Source organism: Artibeus jamaicensis, unplaced genomic scaffold (genome assembly GCF_021234435.1).
Source record: "Artibeus jamaicensis isolate MK-2021 breed Jamaican fruit bat unplaced genomic scaffold, CSHL_Jam_final contig_548, whole genome shotgun sequence".
Taxonomy (NCBI): Eukaryota; Metazoa; Chordata; class Mammalia; order Chiroptera; family Phyllostomidae; genus Artibeus; species Artibeus jamaicensis.
Window position 1 is genome coordinate 9,824,452 of NW_026521883.1, and position 15,549 is coordinate 9,840,000.

A 15,549-nucleotide genomic window follows, 5' to 3' on the forward strand; every position below is an offset into this window, starting at 1 on the left:
CCCAGTTCAGTTCCTTCTCCTTCCCTCCCCGTCCCTCACCCATTCTCTGGACAGACGACAGCCTCCTGCCTCTCTGGCTTGCAGGCCCCCGCCCGTGTGTACCAGCCCAGGCGGCCCAGCACAACCCCAGTCCTGACGTCTCATGGCCCACTTGCCCTGGGTCTCTCTCTTTTTTTTCTAGAGGAACTGTGAGAGTGACACAGAGGAGGACATGGCCAAGAGGAAGGCCCTCCACTCCCGGAGGAGGAGCAGTAGCTCCTAACTGGCCCAGCCCTCGGGGGCCACCAGGAAGGCCCGGGCCCAGCAGGACCTCCTTCTGTGCGGACTCTCGGTCCCCGTTGGTCACCAGCACCCAGGCATTCTTCATTCCTGAACGTTCTGCAAGAGAGATGGGCCTGTAGGATTCTGAAGCATTTGCAGGGGGAGCCAGGAGACTGGGGGCTGTGGCTGTTCCCTGTGGAGGAGGCGCCTCCATTCCCAAAGCTCTTATCCTCCACTGAACAGGCTCCCACCTGTCTGCCAACCTGAGAGCCTGGGGTACGGGTGTGGCCTTCAGAAAACAATGTAAAGGACCATTGTCATCAAGGGTGAAGGTCAGACTCAGGCAGTTTTCCTCATAGGCTGAGGGAGTTCAGAACCAGCCTGGTCAGTAATTATACCAGCAGGACGGAGGCCTCCCCCATGGGGACAAGCCAAGTGAGAGAGGTGAATCTTGGGGTCTGAGGGACCAGTCCTGTGACCTCCGAGAACCCACGTGGAGTCAGCTCATCAGGCCGACCAACATATCAGACTTTCTAAAGCAGCCCATGGCCAGCCCACTGTATTGTAACTTTTTTCATTTTTATTAAAAGTTTGGTTTACCTGATGCTTGGCTTCTTTTAGGGCTATCTCCATCAGGAGGTCTCTGTGACTCTGGGGGAGCACCAGGGTTAGGGTGCTGAGTGGCTAGTGCCGCACACTGAACCATCCCCTCTGGACTACAAGGCATCCAGCTTCCGTACCCTTCCCTAAATCAGACACGGCACATAACGCCTGTGCTGTCTCCACGGCCATCTCCATCACCCCTGACGGCAGGGGCTGAGTTGTGTCTCCCAGCCTTCAGGACCACAGAATCTGACTATACTTGGCCATATGGTCTTTAAAGAAGTCATCGAATTAAAATGAGGTCAGTGGGCTCTAATTTCGATATGACTGGTGCCTTTATAAGAAGAGATTAGAACACAGAAGAAAGGCTAGGCGAAGGCACAGGGAAAATACAGCCATCCACGAGCCAAGGAGAGAGGCCGCGGAAGAAACCAAACCCTGCCGATACATCCACCTTAGCCTTCCGGCCTCCGAACTGCGCGCAGATACCTTTCTGTTGTTTAAACCACCAGTCTGTGCTACTTTGTTAAAGCAGCCCTAGAAACTGACACACCTGCCAACTATGGCCAAGATAGAGGCAGGCGGCTTTTTAAAGATGTGGTTAGAGAGGGACAAAGAACCCGCAGGGAGAAAGGAGAGGACAGAGAGAGGACACTGCTTGAACCCTTGAGTGAGTGTGGTAAGGGAACCTCGCGGACGCAGATCCCCGGGCCATGCTTTCCAGGCCGATGAAGGGTGTTGCTGGCCAGAAACCCAAGAGAAGACCCTTGGAAGACAGAAATCAGAAGGGTCAGGGTGAGGCCCTGAATTTGAGACAGCGCCCGAGAAGAGATGGGAAGAATGGGAAGGTTTTGGAAGGTGACCAGGGAAAAGTGAACCAGGAAGGAGAGGGGGAAAGAAGTAAAAAGGGCAGAAAGTGAAGGGCCTGGGGGACAAGGGGAGGCGGACTTTCCCTTTGTCTGCAGCAGGTTTGAAGCCCCTCGTGTGAGGGGGTGGACCAAGCTGCCTTCCTCCAGGTGGGTGGGTACATCCCGCAGGAGGAGAAAGGCCTTCCAGGCAGAAACGAAGTGGACCTGCAGACCTGTTGAGACGCTGTGGGGTTGACCTGTAGTTCTCAGGCAGCACCAGCTCTGGGCCTCTGTGCAGCCTCGCGGAGGCTGAGAACTGTGATCAGGGCCCCTGGGCCAGTGAGGGCTCGTGGCTGTGGCTGGTCACATAAATCGGCAAGGAATGTTGTGGAATGGGAGCTCACTGGGTGCTCCTAGAAAATGAAGTGCGGTAGTGGGTAGGGGACTGCCCTCCTAGAAAGGAGAGCAATGAACGGCTTTGACAAAACCAGTGTGAGTTTCCGATCACGACCACAGGATTAGCCTTTTAGAATTTCACCCAACGACGACATTTTACTAAAGGGGAAACTGAAGCCTAGAGAGAGGAAGGGACTAGTTCTACATCATGCAGCATGTTTGTGACAACGTCTGACAGAAGCCCCGACTTTCTGACTTCTCGCACAGCGCTCGTTCCTCCAGCTTGACAAACCGTGGCGCGCCGCCTTTCAGGAAACGGATCGAGCAGTCGCTTTGCCTCCTTTTAAACTAGCTCTCGTCTATCTATCCTTGACTGCTCCCTGCCTCATCCTTCTTTCCTGAAAATGGGAGAAGGGGTCACGCTTGCTGCCATCTGTCTTCTCACAGCTGTGGGCACTGCTACCGGCCGGGGGCCTCTGAGCAGTCGACCTCCATGGGCCGCGAGTCAGTCCGTGAGGCGGCCTGTGCTGGGCACGGTTCTGGACGTGGGGTAGGACAGCAAACAGGACAGACGCGGGCCCTGCCCTGCCGGGGTCCACACTCTGTGAGTCCTGTGCACACAGGACTGTCCACTCCACAGGCTGCGCCTCCTTGGTTTCCTCTCATCCGGGCAATTGGAAGCCCTGTTGACCACCTCCCGGCAGGCAGCCCAGTTCTCTGGTGTTGGATGGCACCTGCTGGTCTTCCCAGAATCTCTTGGGAAGCACAGGGCCGAGCAGTGGACAGAAGGGGCCTTTACAGAGGCATTATCCCAAGGATGCCATCGAAGCCCAGCAGCCAGAGCAAGGCACCCACACACTCCTGTACAGGAGCTGGTCCTTGTGGCCTCCCCGCTGGCAGGTGGCTGCTACCCTCCGGGTGTGAGGATGGGTAGAACAACGGCCCAGGGGAAGTGGGAGTTCCATGGGCTCTGAGGAGGACATATTGACCAAGCGCCACTTCAAGGCTGAAAGAGACCATGGTGTCCTCTGAGGCGTATGGAACACTTCCAGTGACGAAAACCGTGCTTGGTGAAAAGACAAGTCTTCAAAGAGGTCTGAGGGCGTCCTGCCCCAGAGCGTCTGCCTGTGCGTTTCCAGGATGCTGCATCAATATTTCACCGATGCACCTATAAATATTTCAGCGCATGGCATTTTAATGTCAACCTGACTGGCTTTCCTGATTCCAAATCTTAGATCGCACCTGCCTTTTCCACTCACATATTTATTTGCTGAAAACCTCATTTTGGAAGCAAATGGAAGCCATACCATAGAAGAAGTGAACCACAAAATCTCTATACAGGAAAAGCCAAGCCTGTGCTCTATAAAGTAGGCACACGTGAAAAGAGCCCAGCTGAGGGCTGGAACGGCACAAGGGGTTCCATCTGGCGCAGGCTCTTAGAACTTTCTTTCCATCTGGTTCCCAGCTTGATGTCGTCCTGACATTTTTCATTGTTCTGTTCACTGTGCCTTGGTGGTCCGCTGAGAGGATCCCATTATAAGCAAACCTTAACAGGCGTAGGGACCGGAGCAATTGAAGAGCTGCACACAATGGTTAATTGACATTTCAAAGCGCAGGGACACAGTTGGTGACCTCCCATTCATAGTTTCTCTCTTCCTGTTTTTTTCTTCTCTTCCACTGGTTCTCCCTTTCACTCCTCTTCCGCCCATTAGCAAATCATAATATGTAACCGAAGTACATCTTTTAGTAATGATGTGGCTTATTGAATAAAATGTGCATTCCAAGTTCTTAATCTAAAGAAAAGGTGATTATATGATCTAGGGACAAATACTGTTTTTTCCTTGTGGATCAGTGATTCCTCTCCTGAGCTAGAAGAAAAATGACAGAAAAAAAGCTCACCATCATTTTTAAAAACTTGTTCTGCAATAGGAACATTTCATACACAGCATTTACTCCCCTTCATGCCCTTGGAAGGCAAACAAGAGCCTTATTTCTGCAGTTGAGGAAGCTGAGACTCAGCAGCGTTAAGAGACTTGTATGCAATCACGCAGCTAGAGCACCTGGAATCTAGATTCCAGCCCGGTTTTGCCTACCCCCAAATCCACATTTCTTCTCGACTTTTTTTGGAGAAACACTGTTGAGTGAAAAAAGTGTCCCAGAGAACCACCCCATGCAGTCTAATACTATTTTTGTAAAGCTCAAAAACCATACCATGTGTTGTTTAGAGATACATACAAATGTGAAAAAACTGTATCTTGAAAGCAAGGCAGTGAGTACACTGAATTCCAGGTGAAGCTCACCCCTGGGCAGCTGAAATGAAGAGGGACACAGGGCTGGGTGCTGGCTGCTGGCAGTGTACTAGGTCACCGTGTGCTCCCGGAGTTCATTTTATCCTCATGCTTTCTTGCTTACCTATTAGTTACCTACTCTTTTGCATGCAGCAAATATTACATTAAAATAATAAAGGGAGGAAATGAGCTGAAAGACAGCAACCCTCATGGTCATCAGGTCCAGATGCTGGAGGGGACGGCATCTGGAGTCTGGTAGGGTGCCAGACCCCTGAGTGTGCTTTCCCTAGTGACTCAATGGCAGGCTTTTTCCTGTGTGGTTTCATTGGCACTGAGGTCATCCTGCCACCCTGTGAGAATCCCTGGGCTGGATTCCTGTTTGCATTTTAAAGGGTGGAATAAGCCCCCTGTCCCTCACAGCTTCACTTCCCCAGACACCACTTCCCCTCGGAGTCTGCCTAAGCCTCGGAGAGGCCCAACTGGGCTGTCCGCCAGCTCCCACCCCAGGAGCCTGCACATCTCCTCGAGTTTAAGCCCAGAGGCTAGCTGGGGTGTGAAAAGCCACTGAGCCATTCCCTTACTCCTGACGGGACCCTTGGGGTTTCTTCCTCTCGGTTTCAACCCAGAGAAGGCGGTCCTGTGTCTTCCCTCATTCCCTGTTCTAGTTCGTGACAGTCCTCATTGTATATCACCACTCAGGGGCCCTGGCCCTGGCCTAAGTCCTGCCACTTCCCAGCTGCTGTCATTCAAACTCTCGGGTCCCCCACATTCTCCTCTGTGAAATGGTGATAATAACGTAAGTGGTACTTGTCATGAGTGCCCCTTTGGGGCCAATTCTGAAAAGGAGATTTGTCAACTTTTAAGAACTTGGACAACCTAAGGGATTTTTTAATTTCTATAATTTATTTGCGCTCTGAGAAATGCAAAAGGAGAACAGCCATGGCCCACAGTGGCAGTCAACTCTGATAGCCTAGACTCTGGGCGGAGGGCTCCCACCTGGGGCCTAGGTGCACCTCTTATCTCTTCAGCTCGGACACAGCTGTGTGATGCCTGATTCTGGGCAGACTCTGCCTTATCCAACACAGAAGGCATGAGGGGCTTTCTTCTCACACCGGTGCTGGAGGGTCCCTGCTGGGGAAGCCAGAGGCAGAAGCAGAGCCCTGCCAGGGTCCAGGCGCAGGGAGGGCTGCATCCTGCTGCGTTGTCTTTTCATTCGGGACCTGTGTAGCTCAGTTCCAAGGGTGCAACAACTCTTTAAAGTAGTAGATGCTGGACTCCGACCATTTGTCCTCACCCTGTTTTCCTGTTTTCGAGGTCATATTAGTTTGCTAGGCCTGTCATAACAAAATACCACAGGCTGGGTGGCTTCAGCAACAGAAATTTATTTTCTCACAGCTCCGGAGGCTGGAAGTCCAAGACCGAGGTGCCAGTAGGGCCGGTTTCCTCTAGACATGTGTGTCCCTGGTGTTTCTTTCTGTATCCGAGTTTCCCCTTTTTATAAGGACACTGGTAATTCTGGATTAGAGCCCGCCCAAGTGGTCTCATCAATCACCTCTTTAATGGCCCCTGTCTCCAAAAAAGTCACACTCTGAGTACATGGAGTTAGGACTTCAACATAGACATTTTAGGGAGGGTGGGGAGACTCAATTTAGTGCATAAGTAACACTTTGTTTAAATCCTCACCAAAGGAAATGTTTTTGTGTTTTTTTTTTACTTTGAGAGAGAGAGGAAGGGGGAGAGAGAGGAACATCAATACGAGAGAGAAACACACATCAGTTGCCTCCTGTATGCACCCTGACCGGGGATTGAACCCGCAACATTTTGGTGTACAAGACAGCACTCCAATCAACTGTGCTCCCTGGCCAGGGTCTAATACCGACTTTAAGAATTACTTGAGTTTTTTATGTCTCTCTCCTCTGATGGGCCATAAGCTCTATGAGAGCTGGACTAGGATCCCCGTTTGCTGTGCAGTATCTGTGGATTCTCAGTAACTATTTATGGAATGATTTAATAAATGAGTTATCATTCTTTGTCTGATCCAAAATGGCAAGGATAGCTGCAGGACCTCAGACAGCAGGAAGCCAGAACAGAGCCCTGAGAACCTGGCACTGGCTGCCCTCTCCCAGCAGGCCTGTCCCTCACGGATATACTCAGTTCGATAGGTATTGGTCTGGAAGGCCCACTGTGCATCAGACTTTTGTCTGGCTTTAGAGAATGGGGAAGCATCTGATAAGGGAAAGAGGGCATGGGTTCGTATGCTGATTGCTTGTCCTGCCTTCCCGTCGCTGGGCTTTAGAATTTACCAAATAAATGAAAGAGCTAAACTTTTTTTTTGGGGGGGAGCATTGAATTAGTAGTGTGATAAACTAGTATTTCTACCATTTACCCCTCCTCTAGCCACTGTGACCCTGGTTTCAGGTCAGAGACCCAGGGGTCCTACTATGGAGCCGGCAGCCACATGTTGGGATTAGAAGAGGTGTTCACGGTCAGGTGTAGAGGACAGACCGGACATTGGCTGAGTCCTTTGGAGGAGTGTGTTTCTGGGTGTTCCTACATATTTGTGTGTACATCTGCGTGCATGTGTGCCGCTTGCGTGTGTGTGTATCGCGGGATGTGTTTGGGTTCTCTCTGCGTCTCTGTCTTTGTTTCCGTGGGTGTGCACCTGACCGTGTCTGGGTCTGTGCATCCACCTCTGTGGGGACGTAGCTGGGGGCCTGGATACTGTCCGGAAGGACTGCTGGGGAGAGTGTCTCTAGGCCCGGGCACCACAGCTTCTGTTCTAGTGCTGCCGCACCTCTAAGGCTGGTCTGGTTGACATTCCAGGGGACGAGGCTGAGGGCAGCTGCATTTGCTGAGTCATAAGGATGTGGACTCTGTGTTCACAGTTGGACATATCCCCTTTCACACACACACAGAGGAAATTTCAGACGTGCTGGCTGACCCTGCATTCTTTCAGAAGGTTATGACCTCAGCCAACCCCAGGAAGGGGAGGAAATGAGTATTCTCATGAGACCTAGAGGTTGACAGAAAGCGAGCCGAGACGCTGGTGTTCCCCAGCTGGGTCCCCTGGGTCATCACTTTCTCAGGCTGTTCCAATAACCAAGCTGCCAGCTTTGAAACTGATGGATGGGCACTTCCTAATGGGCTAGGAAGCCAGGGTAGATTGTCTTGAATGGTACAAAGTACAGACCTCACTAAACTCTTACAATCAGTGCTGACCTTGGGAGGCCCCACCAGGCCATGGGTCCAGGCTCTGAAAGATCCTTCTCTTCCTGCTCCAAACCAACCAAATAAACAATAGCAAGTGTATCAAGTGGGTCTTTCAAGCTCGTCTGATCTAAACAGTAAAATTTGCCCCAGGGATGGCGGGGCAGGAAGCCTCAGTCACGGGCTTTACAGGCTCTTTTCCAAGAGCAGATGGGGAAGGGCCAGAAGGCATTTGCCCCTGGTGGGGCACCAGGGACGAGGAAAGGGTTTGAACAGGCGTGGGGAGAAAACACACACCTTTCCGAGCATTGACACGCGTCTGGTGTGCTGCTAGGCGCTGCTTCCAAGGAGCTCAGGCTAGGGGCGGACTTCCGGATACTCAGCTGACTCACAGATAAACTGCTTTCTCTGGCCTGTGAAGCACAGGTGTGGATGAAGTGGATGTGGGTGAATCAAAGAGGGCAAAGAAGGGCTTGTTCCTTCTGAGGAGGCAGTCGTCAGAGTGGGGAGGTGGGCCGGCTCAGCGAAGGCCACTGATTAACACTCACTCTTGCCTGCCATCACCTGCCCCTGGGAAGGTCCAGCCAGCCCATAGGGCTGTGTGGGTCTGGAATGCGCAGTGCGTTTGGTGGGAGTCGGTTCTTTTGGGGAGAGCTGGGCCTGGGGAGGCCGTTGGGGTGTCAGCCGGCCTAACTGGGGACTCGGTGACTGTAGATGCTCATCCAACCCCACTGACCGTGCCCAGGGGCGATAGGGAGCTCAGGGTCTGCTGGCAGGACACTTCCGGGCTGGTGTCCACTGCTCACATTGTTCCAAGTTCTTTCTCAGGCTGAGTTCAGTCCACCTCCTCAAAGAGCCATCTGTTGTCCTGGTTCTGTCTTCCGGGGTCACATCCACTTAACAATTCTGTAGACAAAGATGAAAGAGACGATCTTGTCCTCAAGGAATCTACAGACTGATGACAAGAACTACTACACAGGGCAGGGTGAACTAGGGGCTGTGAGCCAAGGGAAGAGTCCTTTGTCCTGGCTGATGGGGCCCAAGGGGGAATCCAGAGGAGCTGGCATTTGAAATGGGCTTAAAGAACACGGGAGTTAGTGTGTACAGAGGGGGCTGGGGCGTCCAGGCCAGGAATGGCTGGGGCGAAGACGCCGAGGCGGGAGAGAGCAGCGAGTCTCTTGGGGATGTGGAGTAGCCTGGCAGGGTGGGGTCTGGTGTGGCGGGGCTCCAATAGCGATGGGGGCTGAGTCACAGCAGGGCTCGAACTCATGCCTGGACATTTCATGTGAGCCATGGGAGGTGCAGGGGTCTGGGGAGACTATCAGAACCGAGGTTCACACCAGTGATTCTCACAGCATGGTCCTGGCCAGCGCATCAGTATCACCTGGGACCTGGTTAGAAATGCATGTTCTCAGGACCCACCTCAGACCTGCCAACAGAAATTCCGGGGTGGGACCTAAAAGTCTGCTTTAACAAGCCCTCCAGGTGATTCTGATGCACTGCATTAGACAAACACCCCTGAGAGCTGAGGGAGATACTAATGACTTGGAGGTGGTGTGGAGGGAGCACAGTTAGGGCTATTAGAAGCACCTGAATGAGGCAGGCAGCAGGCCTGACCTGGGGAGGGGGCCACAGAGTTGGACAGATATGCACCAGCCCCTCACCTGGTAGCTTCATGGACCTGGGCAAGGGACCTGCCTCTCCTGCGCCTCAGTTGCTGCATCTTCAAAAGGGAATCACACCTGAATGACGGTAGGTGATATGGCCAACAACGGCCCAGCTTGCCAGGGACGAGGGGTTCTGCGGGACATGGGACTTTCACTCCTAAAACCAGGAGTATCTACGGCCAACTAGGATGGCTGGTCACCTGAACCCCCTAAGTGGACTCAGAGAGAAGCACTGCTCAGAATGTTCACGGAGGGAACAGGCAGAAGGTGTGGCTGCTGAGGAGCCCAGTGCCCATTCTCGAGCACTTTGGTGGCAGCTACAGTTCCTAGTCCCTCTTGCTACCCATTTCTGGTGCCCTTGGGGCCTGGCGTGGGCCCCTCCCACGTGCTTCTGCCCTGGTCTGGCTCTGGAGACCAGCAGAGAGGGAGACAGGGCCCCTGCCAGTGGCAAGGGCGCAGGGTTGTCTTCCCATGGCCATGTCGCTGGCCTGGTTCCTGGGTCACATGAAACACAATAAGGCTGATGTCTCTCAGGCCCCACTGATGCCACTGGAGGCTGAAAATACCCGGTGCCCTGGCCTGGACGTCTGGATATCTCTTCTGGGCCAGGAATCAGGGATCAGCCGTGGTGTCTGTTACCCCACTGCTCTGGACCGGACTGGGTTCTTGCCACTTTAGCCAGGGGCCTGGCAGGGGGAGGGGAAGGGTGGGTTACAGGGAGCTGTGGCCTCCCACCTTGCCTACAGGTCGAGTTTTCCAAACAGATCTCAGGTATAAACACCAGATGGAAAGGTTACCCATGGAAGCTTTCTCAGAAAAGTGGAGCAGCTTCTTTCTGAAGACTCCAAGGAACCTCTCTGTGTGTCTCACTGGTCCACATGCTCATTCGTGGGCTAATAATAGAAACAAAGATGGTTTGTTTTGGCTTGAGATCCAGGACTTAGAGCCTGGGGCAGAGTCACATTCCTCTGAACTGAGAGTAGAGAACTGAGGTCATTGCCAAGAGAAGGGGAACTTGAGGGGAGGGTCCCAATGACTCGCTCATTCCCTTCCCTTAATTAGTTCTGCTTTTCACCTGTCACTGGACACCTTCTGCTAGTTTAGGGTTGCCTCATGAGCAAACTCTCTGGGGTTCAAATGAGGCTCCCCACTCCCAGTACGCACTCACACCAGCCCAGGAGCCAGGCCTGCCGCAGCCCCCAGAACCAGCAGGCCCAGCCCATATCTACCACTCTTCCCTGGGAAGCAGCTTCAAACCCTGTAGGAGGTGCTGACCTTGGGTATGAAAATACCGGGTTTGAAGTCAGGCAAGGCCTCTAGGGGGTTTGCATCCAAGTTCTGGCACCTTCTTTTTTCTAAAATATATTTTATTGATTATGCTATTACAGTTGCCCCATTTCCTCTCCTTCATTCCCCTCCACCCTGCATACTGTCTTCCACCCACATTCCCCCTCTTTAGTTCATGTCCAAGTGTCATTAAGTTCTTTAGCTTCTTCATTTCCCCTACTATTCTTGCTCTCCCCCTGTCTATTTTCTACCTACCATCTATGCTACTTATTCTCTGTACCTTTTCCCTCTCTCTCTTCCTCTCACTTCCCTGTTGCTGACCCTCCATGTGATCTCCATTTCTGTGGTTCTGTTCCTGTTCTACTTGTTTGCTTAGTTTTTTTTTTAGGTGTGGTTGTTAACCACAGTGAGTTTGCTGTCATTTTACTATACATGTTTTTTATCTTCTTTTTCTTAGATAAGTCCCTTTAACATTTCATATAATAAGGGCTTGGTGACAATGAACTCCTTTAACTTGACTTTATCTGGGAAGCACTCTTTCTGCCCTTCCATTCTAAATGAAAGCTTTGCTGGATAGAGCAATCTTGGCTGTAGGTCCTTGCCTTTCATGACTTGGAATACTTCTGTCCAACCCCTTCTTGCCTGCAAGGTTTAAAAAATCAGCTGACAGTCTGATGGGAACTCCTTTGTAGGTTACTGTCTCTTTACCTCTTGTTGCTTCTAGGATTCTCTCCTTAACTTTTATCTTGGCTAATGTAATTACGATGTGCCTTGGTGTGTTCCTCCTTGGGTCCAACTTCTTTGGGACTCTCTGAGCTTCCTAGACTTCCTAGAAGTGTATTTCCTTTGCCAGATTGGGGAAGTTCTCCTTTATTATTTGTTCAAATTACTTTTTCACTTGTTGCTCTTCTTCTTCCCCTTCTGGTACCCCTATAATTTAGAAGTTGGAACATTTAAAGATGTCCTGGAGGTTCCTAAGCCTCTCCTCATTTTTTAAAATTCTTGTTTCTTCCTTCTTTGCTGTTTGGTTGTTTCTTTCTTCCTTCTGGTCCACTCCATGGATTTGAATCCCTGTTTTCTTCCTATCACTATTGGTTCCCTGTGCATTTTCCTTCATTTCACTTAGTGTAGCCTTCATATTTTCACCTAATCTGTGTCCAAATTCAACTAATTCTGTGAGCATTATGATCACCAGTGCTTTGAACTGTGCATCTGATAGGTTGGCTATCTCTTTGTCACTTACTTGTATTTGCTGTGGAGCTTTGAGCTCTTCTTCTGTTTGGGTCATTTTTTTTTTTGTCTTGTTGTGCCTGTTACGTATGAGTGGCAGAGCCTTAGATGTTCACCAGTGCAGGGCAACCCACATTGCTGTATGTTGGGGAGGGTCTGAGAGGGAACAATGGCACTTGCTCCACTCTCTGTTGGATTTCAGTCCCTTCTGTGCTTCCCCCAAGCAAGCTGGGCCTTTCTGGTGCTGATTCCTGGGTGGGTGGGCTTGTATATGTTCTAGGACCCTGTGGGTCTCTCCAACTAACTCTCCTGTGAGGCTGGGAGTCTCTCCCCATGCCTCAACCCCCACAGGTGTTTTCGGTTGGTATTTTGAGGCTTTATTTCCTGGCTCTGGGACCCTGGGTTGCATGTTCTGTCTCTCTCCCCAGTTTTGCCTGGTTTATCAGCACGTGAGTGTGGGACCACCACCCAGTCAGCCAGCTGCCTTGCAGTGCCTCGTTTCATAATCTCTGCCTCACTTCACAATTGCTGCCTCATTGGGTCTGCCTGTTGCCACCCTGCACCCGGGGTCTGCCAGGCACCGCCTGTGAGCCCAAGGTCCACCCACTGCCTTGCACGCCCGGTGCCACTGCTTTTTGTGCCGTGACCCCTCTACGCCCGGCTGCCCCACTACCGGTCTGGATGACTGTGTCTATTTTATCTCCTTGGTTGTCCGACTTCCATACAGTTCAATTTTATGTGAGTTCTGATTGTTATTTTGTTTCTAAATTTGTTGTTGTCCTTATTTTGTTAGTGGGAGGAGGCACAGTGTGTCTACCTATGACTCCATCTTGGCCAGAAGCCCTGGCACTTTCTTAACTTAGTGACTTCCAGCAAAGAACTGAGCCTCAGTTTCCCCACTTGTAAAATGGGGATGACAATGTGTTTCCCACAGGGCCGCTGGGAGGGTTAAACTGAATGAGCAAGTGCATGTAAGCCAGGATAGGCGCCCCATACACTGCACTCAGAAGGTGGTTGCTACTGCAACAACCCTGCTTCTTATTGACACCACACAGTAAAAGAATGAGAATAAATACTTAAACCAGGAAACCAGAGCAAAAGAGAGAGGAAGCCACACAGTCCTTGTAGCATTTCTGCCCCTGGCAACCACTTGGTGACTGCAAAGCATGTGATTGGCAGGTGCCATAATGTGAATAAGAGGCCAAGTCTCGTTGGCTCCCCATATGCAATGGGCTGGGCGGGGGGCCCCAGTAGCCTGCACACCCTGCAGGTTGAGGCTAGTTAGGACACCTCACTGCCCAGCTGTGTTCTTCTTTCCGTACATCTGGCCCTGCCAACCAGAACCCCACTCCCCCACCATGACCACCACCAAGTGCAAAGCAGCGTTGCCGCAGCAGTGGGCCCCTCCTACTGTCTGCGCCGGGGCAATGGTTCGGGGAAGCAGTGACAACAGTGATCCCACTTGTCACGTGCCTGCCATGTGCCCGGTAATTTGCATATACTATCATGAGCCTGTATAACAATCTTTTTTTTAACCCTCACATGAGACTATGTTTATTGATTTGGTGGAGAGAGAAACTTTGCTGTGAGAGAGGAACATTGGTTGGTTGCCTCCTGTATGTGCCCCGATGAGGGATCGAACCCTCAACCTTTTGGTGTATGGAAGGATGCTCCAACGAACTGAGCCACAGGCCAGGGCTCCCCAGCAATCTTGAGAAAGAGCAATTGTCTGTTTCACAAATGTGGAAAACTGAGGCTAAGAGAAGTGAATAAGACCACAAAGCTAGCAAACTAACTGGAGAGTTTGGTTCAAAACCAGTTCTGCCTGGCTCCAAAGCCCATGTGCTTTTCCCCCACACGATGGGGAGAAGACATGACTCCCAGGTCAGGGTCACCCATTAACTCACGTGAGAACAGGGCACGAATCTCTCCTCAGTGTTCCTCAGTTTCCTCACCTGCAAGTCAGGTGATGCCTGAGGTCAGGATTCTGTTTTGGCATCAGACAGCTTGGCAGCCCTCTGCTGTAGTGGGTAGAGAGCACAGCCAGGGCAGAGCTGTGACAGAGGTGACCTTGGTCTTCTCCAGTTTCCTCCCATGAGGCTCTTCCTCTGCCAGACAATTCTAGACCCAGTAGTCATGTCTCCCAGGCTACTTCATCCTATTCTCTGAACATTCCTGCTCACAGCCTCGAACAAAAAACGTTCAGGCTAGCGTCTCATTTCCCCAGGCTTCTGCCATGTTGAGAAAACCTAGGAGGAAAGCTAAGATGCACATCTGAATGAAGGGCTCTTAGTTAAGTCAATCAGGAGCTTCTAAAAACAGTCATAATTCAAAAGAGCAAGCGGCTAGCTCGGTCACTCTGTCACAGACTCTCTGAGACCCCTAGACTCCCTGCACATTCATTGCGATGTTTGCTGTTTGGCTCTCCCCACAGACTATGTGTTCCCTTCGGACTGGCCTTGCTCTCCCCACAGACTATGTGTTCCCTTCAGGCAGAGACTGGGCCTTGCTCCCCAGCCAGAGAAAGTGCTCGACAGAACACCTAGGCCTGCCAGGGCAATGGCTGGAATGGGATCCCACCCTGCCTGTGGGACCTGCAGCCACTTCCTGAGCTTCTTCCCCACCTCGGCTAGGACTACACTCTTTCTTGGTAGCTAAAGAAGAAGCAAGAAGGTGGAAGGAGGGAAGGAAAGTGCTTAGAAATGCCAGAAGCATACGGATTTCTTTTTCCTCAGCCTTTCCGATGCTGAACCCTCCCAGCACTGTGGCCCTTGTTTTAGGTTTGTGGGCAGCCTTTGTCTGACTTGTACCTACCTGTAGCTATTGGGAAGGTGAGAACACTGAGAACCTGAGAGGTTGAGCCATATGAGACAACAAGGCTGGTAACGGTGGAGCCGGGGGCTGAACCCAGGTCTACCCTTAGAGTCCATGTACCGTGTGCTTCTGCAAGGCACCTCTAGGTGGCTGCTTGGGGTACAGAGACTGTGGAATTCCAAGGGGCGAGTCTCATTCCAAAGAGGATCCAGACAAACAGCCCTGGAGGTCAACTGCGTGCCCCCCGGAGCCACCCCCACCCAGCCTGTGGGCATCAGTCCTTTTCTGTATCTGCCCAGCATCCCCACAGCTTTCTGGGAGGGATGCTTGGAATCTTGTCTAAGGCCACCAGGTGGCGCAGCATAGGCCGTGGGACCTTGGCTCCTGGATCGAAGGCTCTGCAGGTTTTTAGGGATCTTCTACCGAAGGCAAGGAATCCCCTAAGAAGGTTCTCTGGTCTCTAAAACTGAAAGCCCAATCCCTGACAGTTGGGTTTGATATTCTAGATTGGGTTCCGGGAATCTGCCATTTAAAACTTGTGCTTTTTAATTTCTGAATCAGTGAAGCACTGTCATTCACGTGGGTCAAAATTTAAAAGTGTGAAAAGCTATGCAGAGAAGAACCTCCCTCCACTCCCAGCAGGTATTCACTAGCCTTAGTTATTTGTGAACCCTCTAGCGATTATACGTATATTAAATACATACAAATATATATAAAATCATCTGTATAAGTCCACACATATGTATAAGGATATAGATTCTCTCCCCCTTTTTATACAAAAGGTTGCATGTCTTTACTCATTCTAATTTTGTCATATTCAGTTTCAGAATTATATCTAAGCATAAATTTTGTAAGAAAGAAAAGTTATTTTGCAGTTCTCCATTAAATAAGACTATTTGATATTTTAAATCAATGAAGTGACTGACCTTGAGCCACTTTTTATTTGAT

General features: G+C 51.1%; 1 protein-coding gene across 1 annotated transcript in view; it reads left to right on the forward strand.

Annotated features, from left to right (window-relative positions):
• The window catches only part of DAPK2 (death associated protein kinase 2), a 105,920-nt gene extending 105,055 nt beyond the window's left edge, over positions 1 to 865 (forward strand). Inside the window, exon 12 of the mRNA XM_037155554.2 lies at positions 182 to 865. Within this exon, the coding sequence (XP_037011449.2) occupies positions 182 to 262 (81 nt within the window). The 3' untranslated portion in view covers positions 263 to 865. The remainder of the gene's footprint in view (positions 1 to 181) is intronic.
• Positions 866 to 15,549: the final 14,684 nt, after the last annotated feature.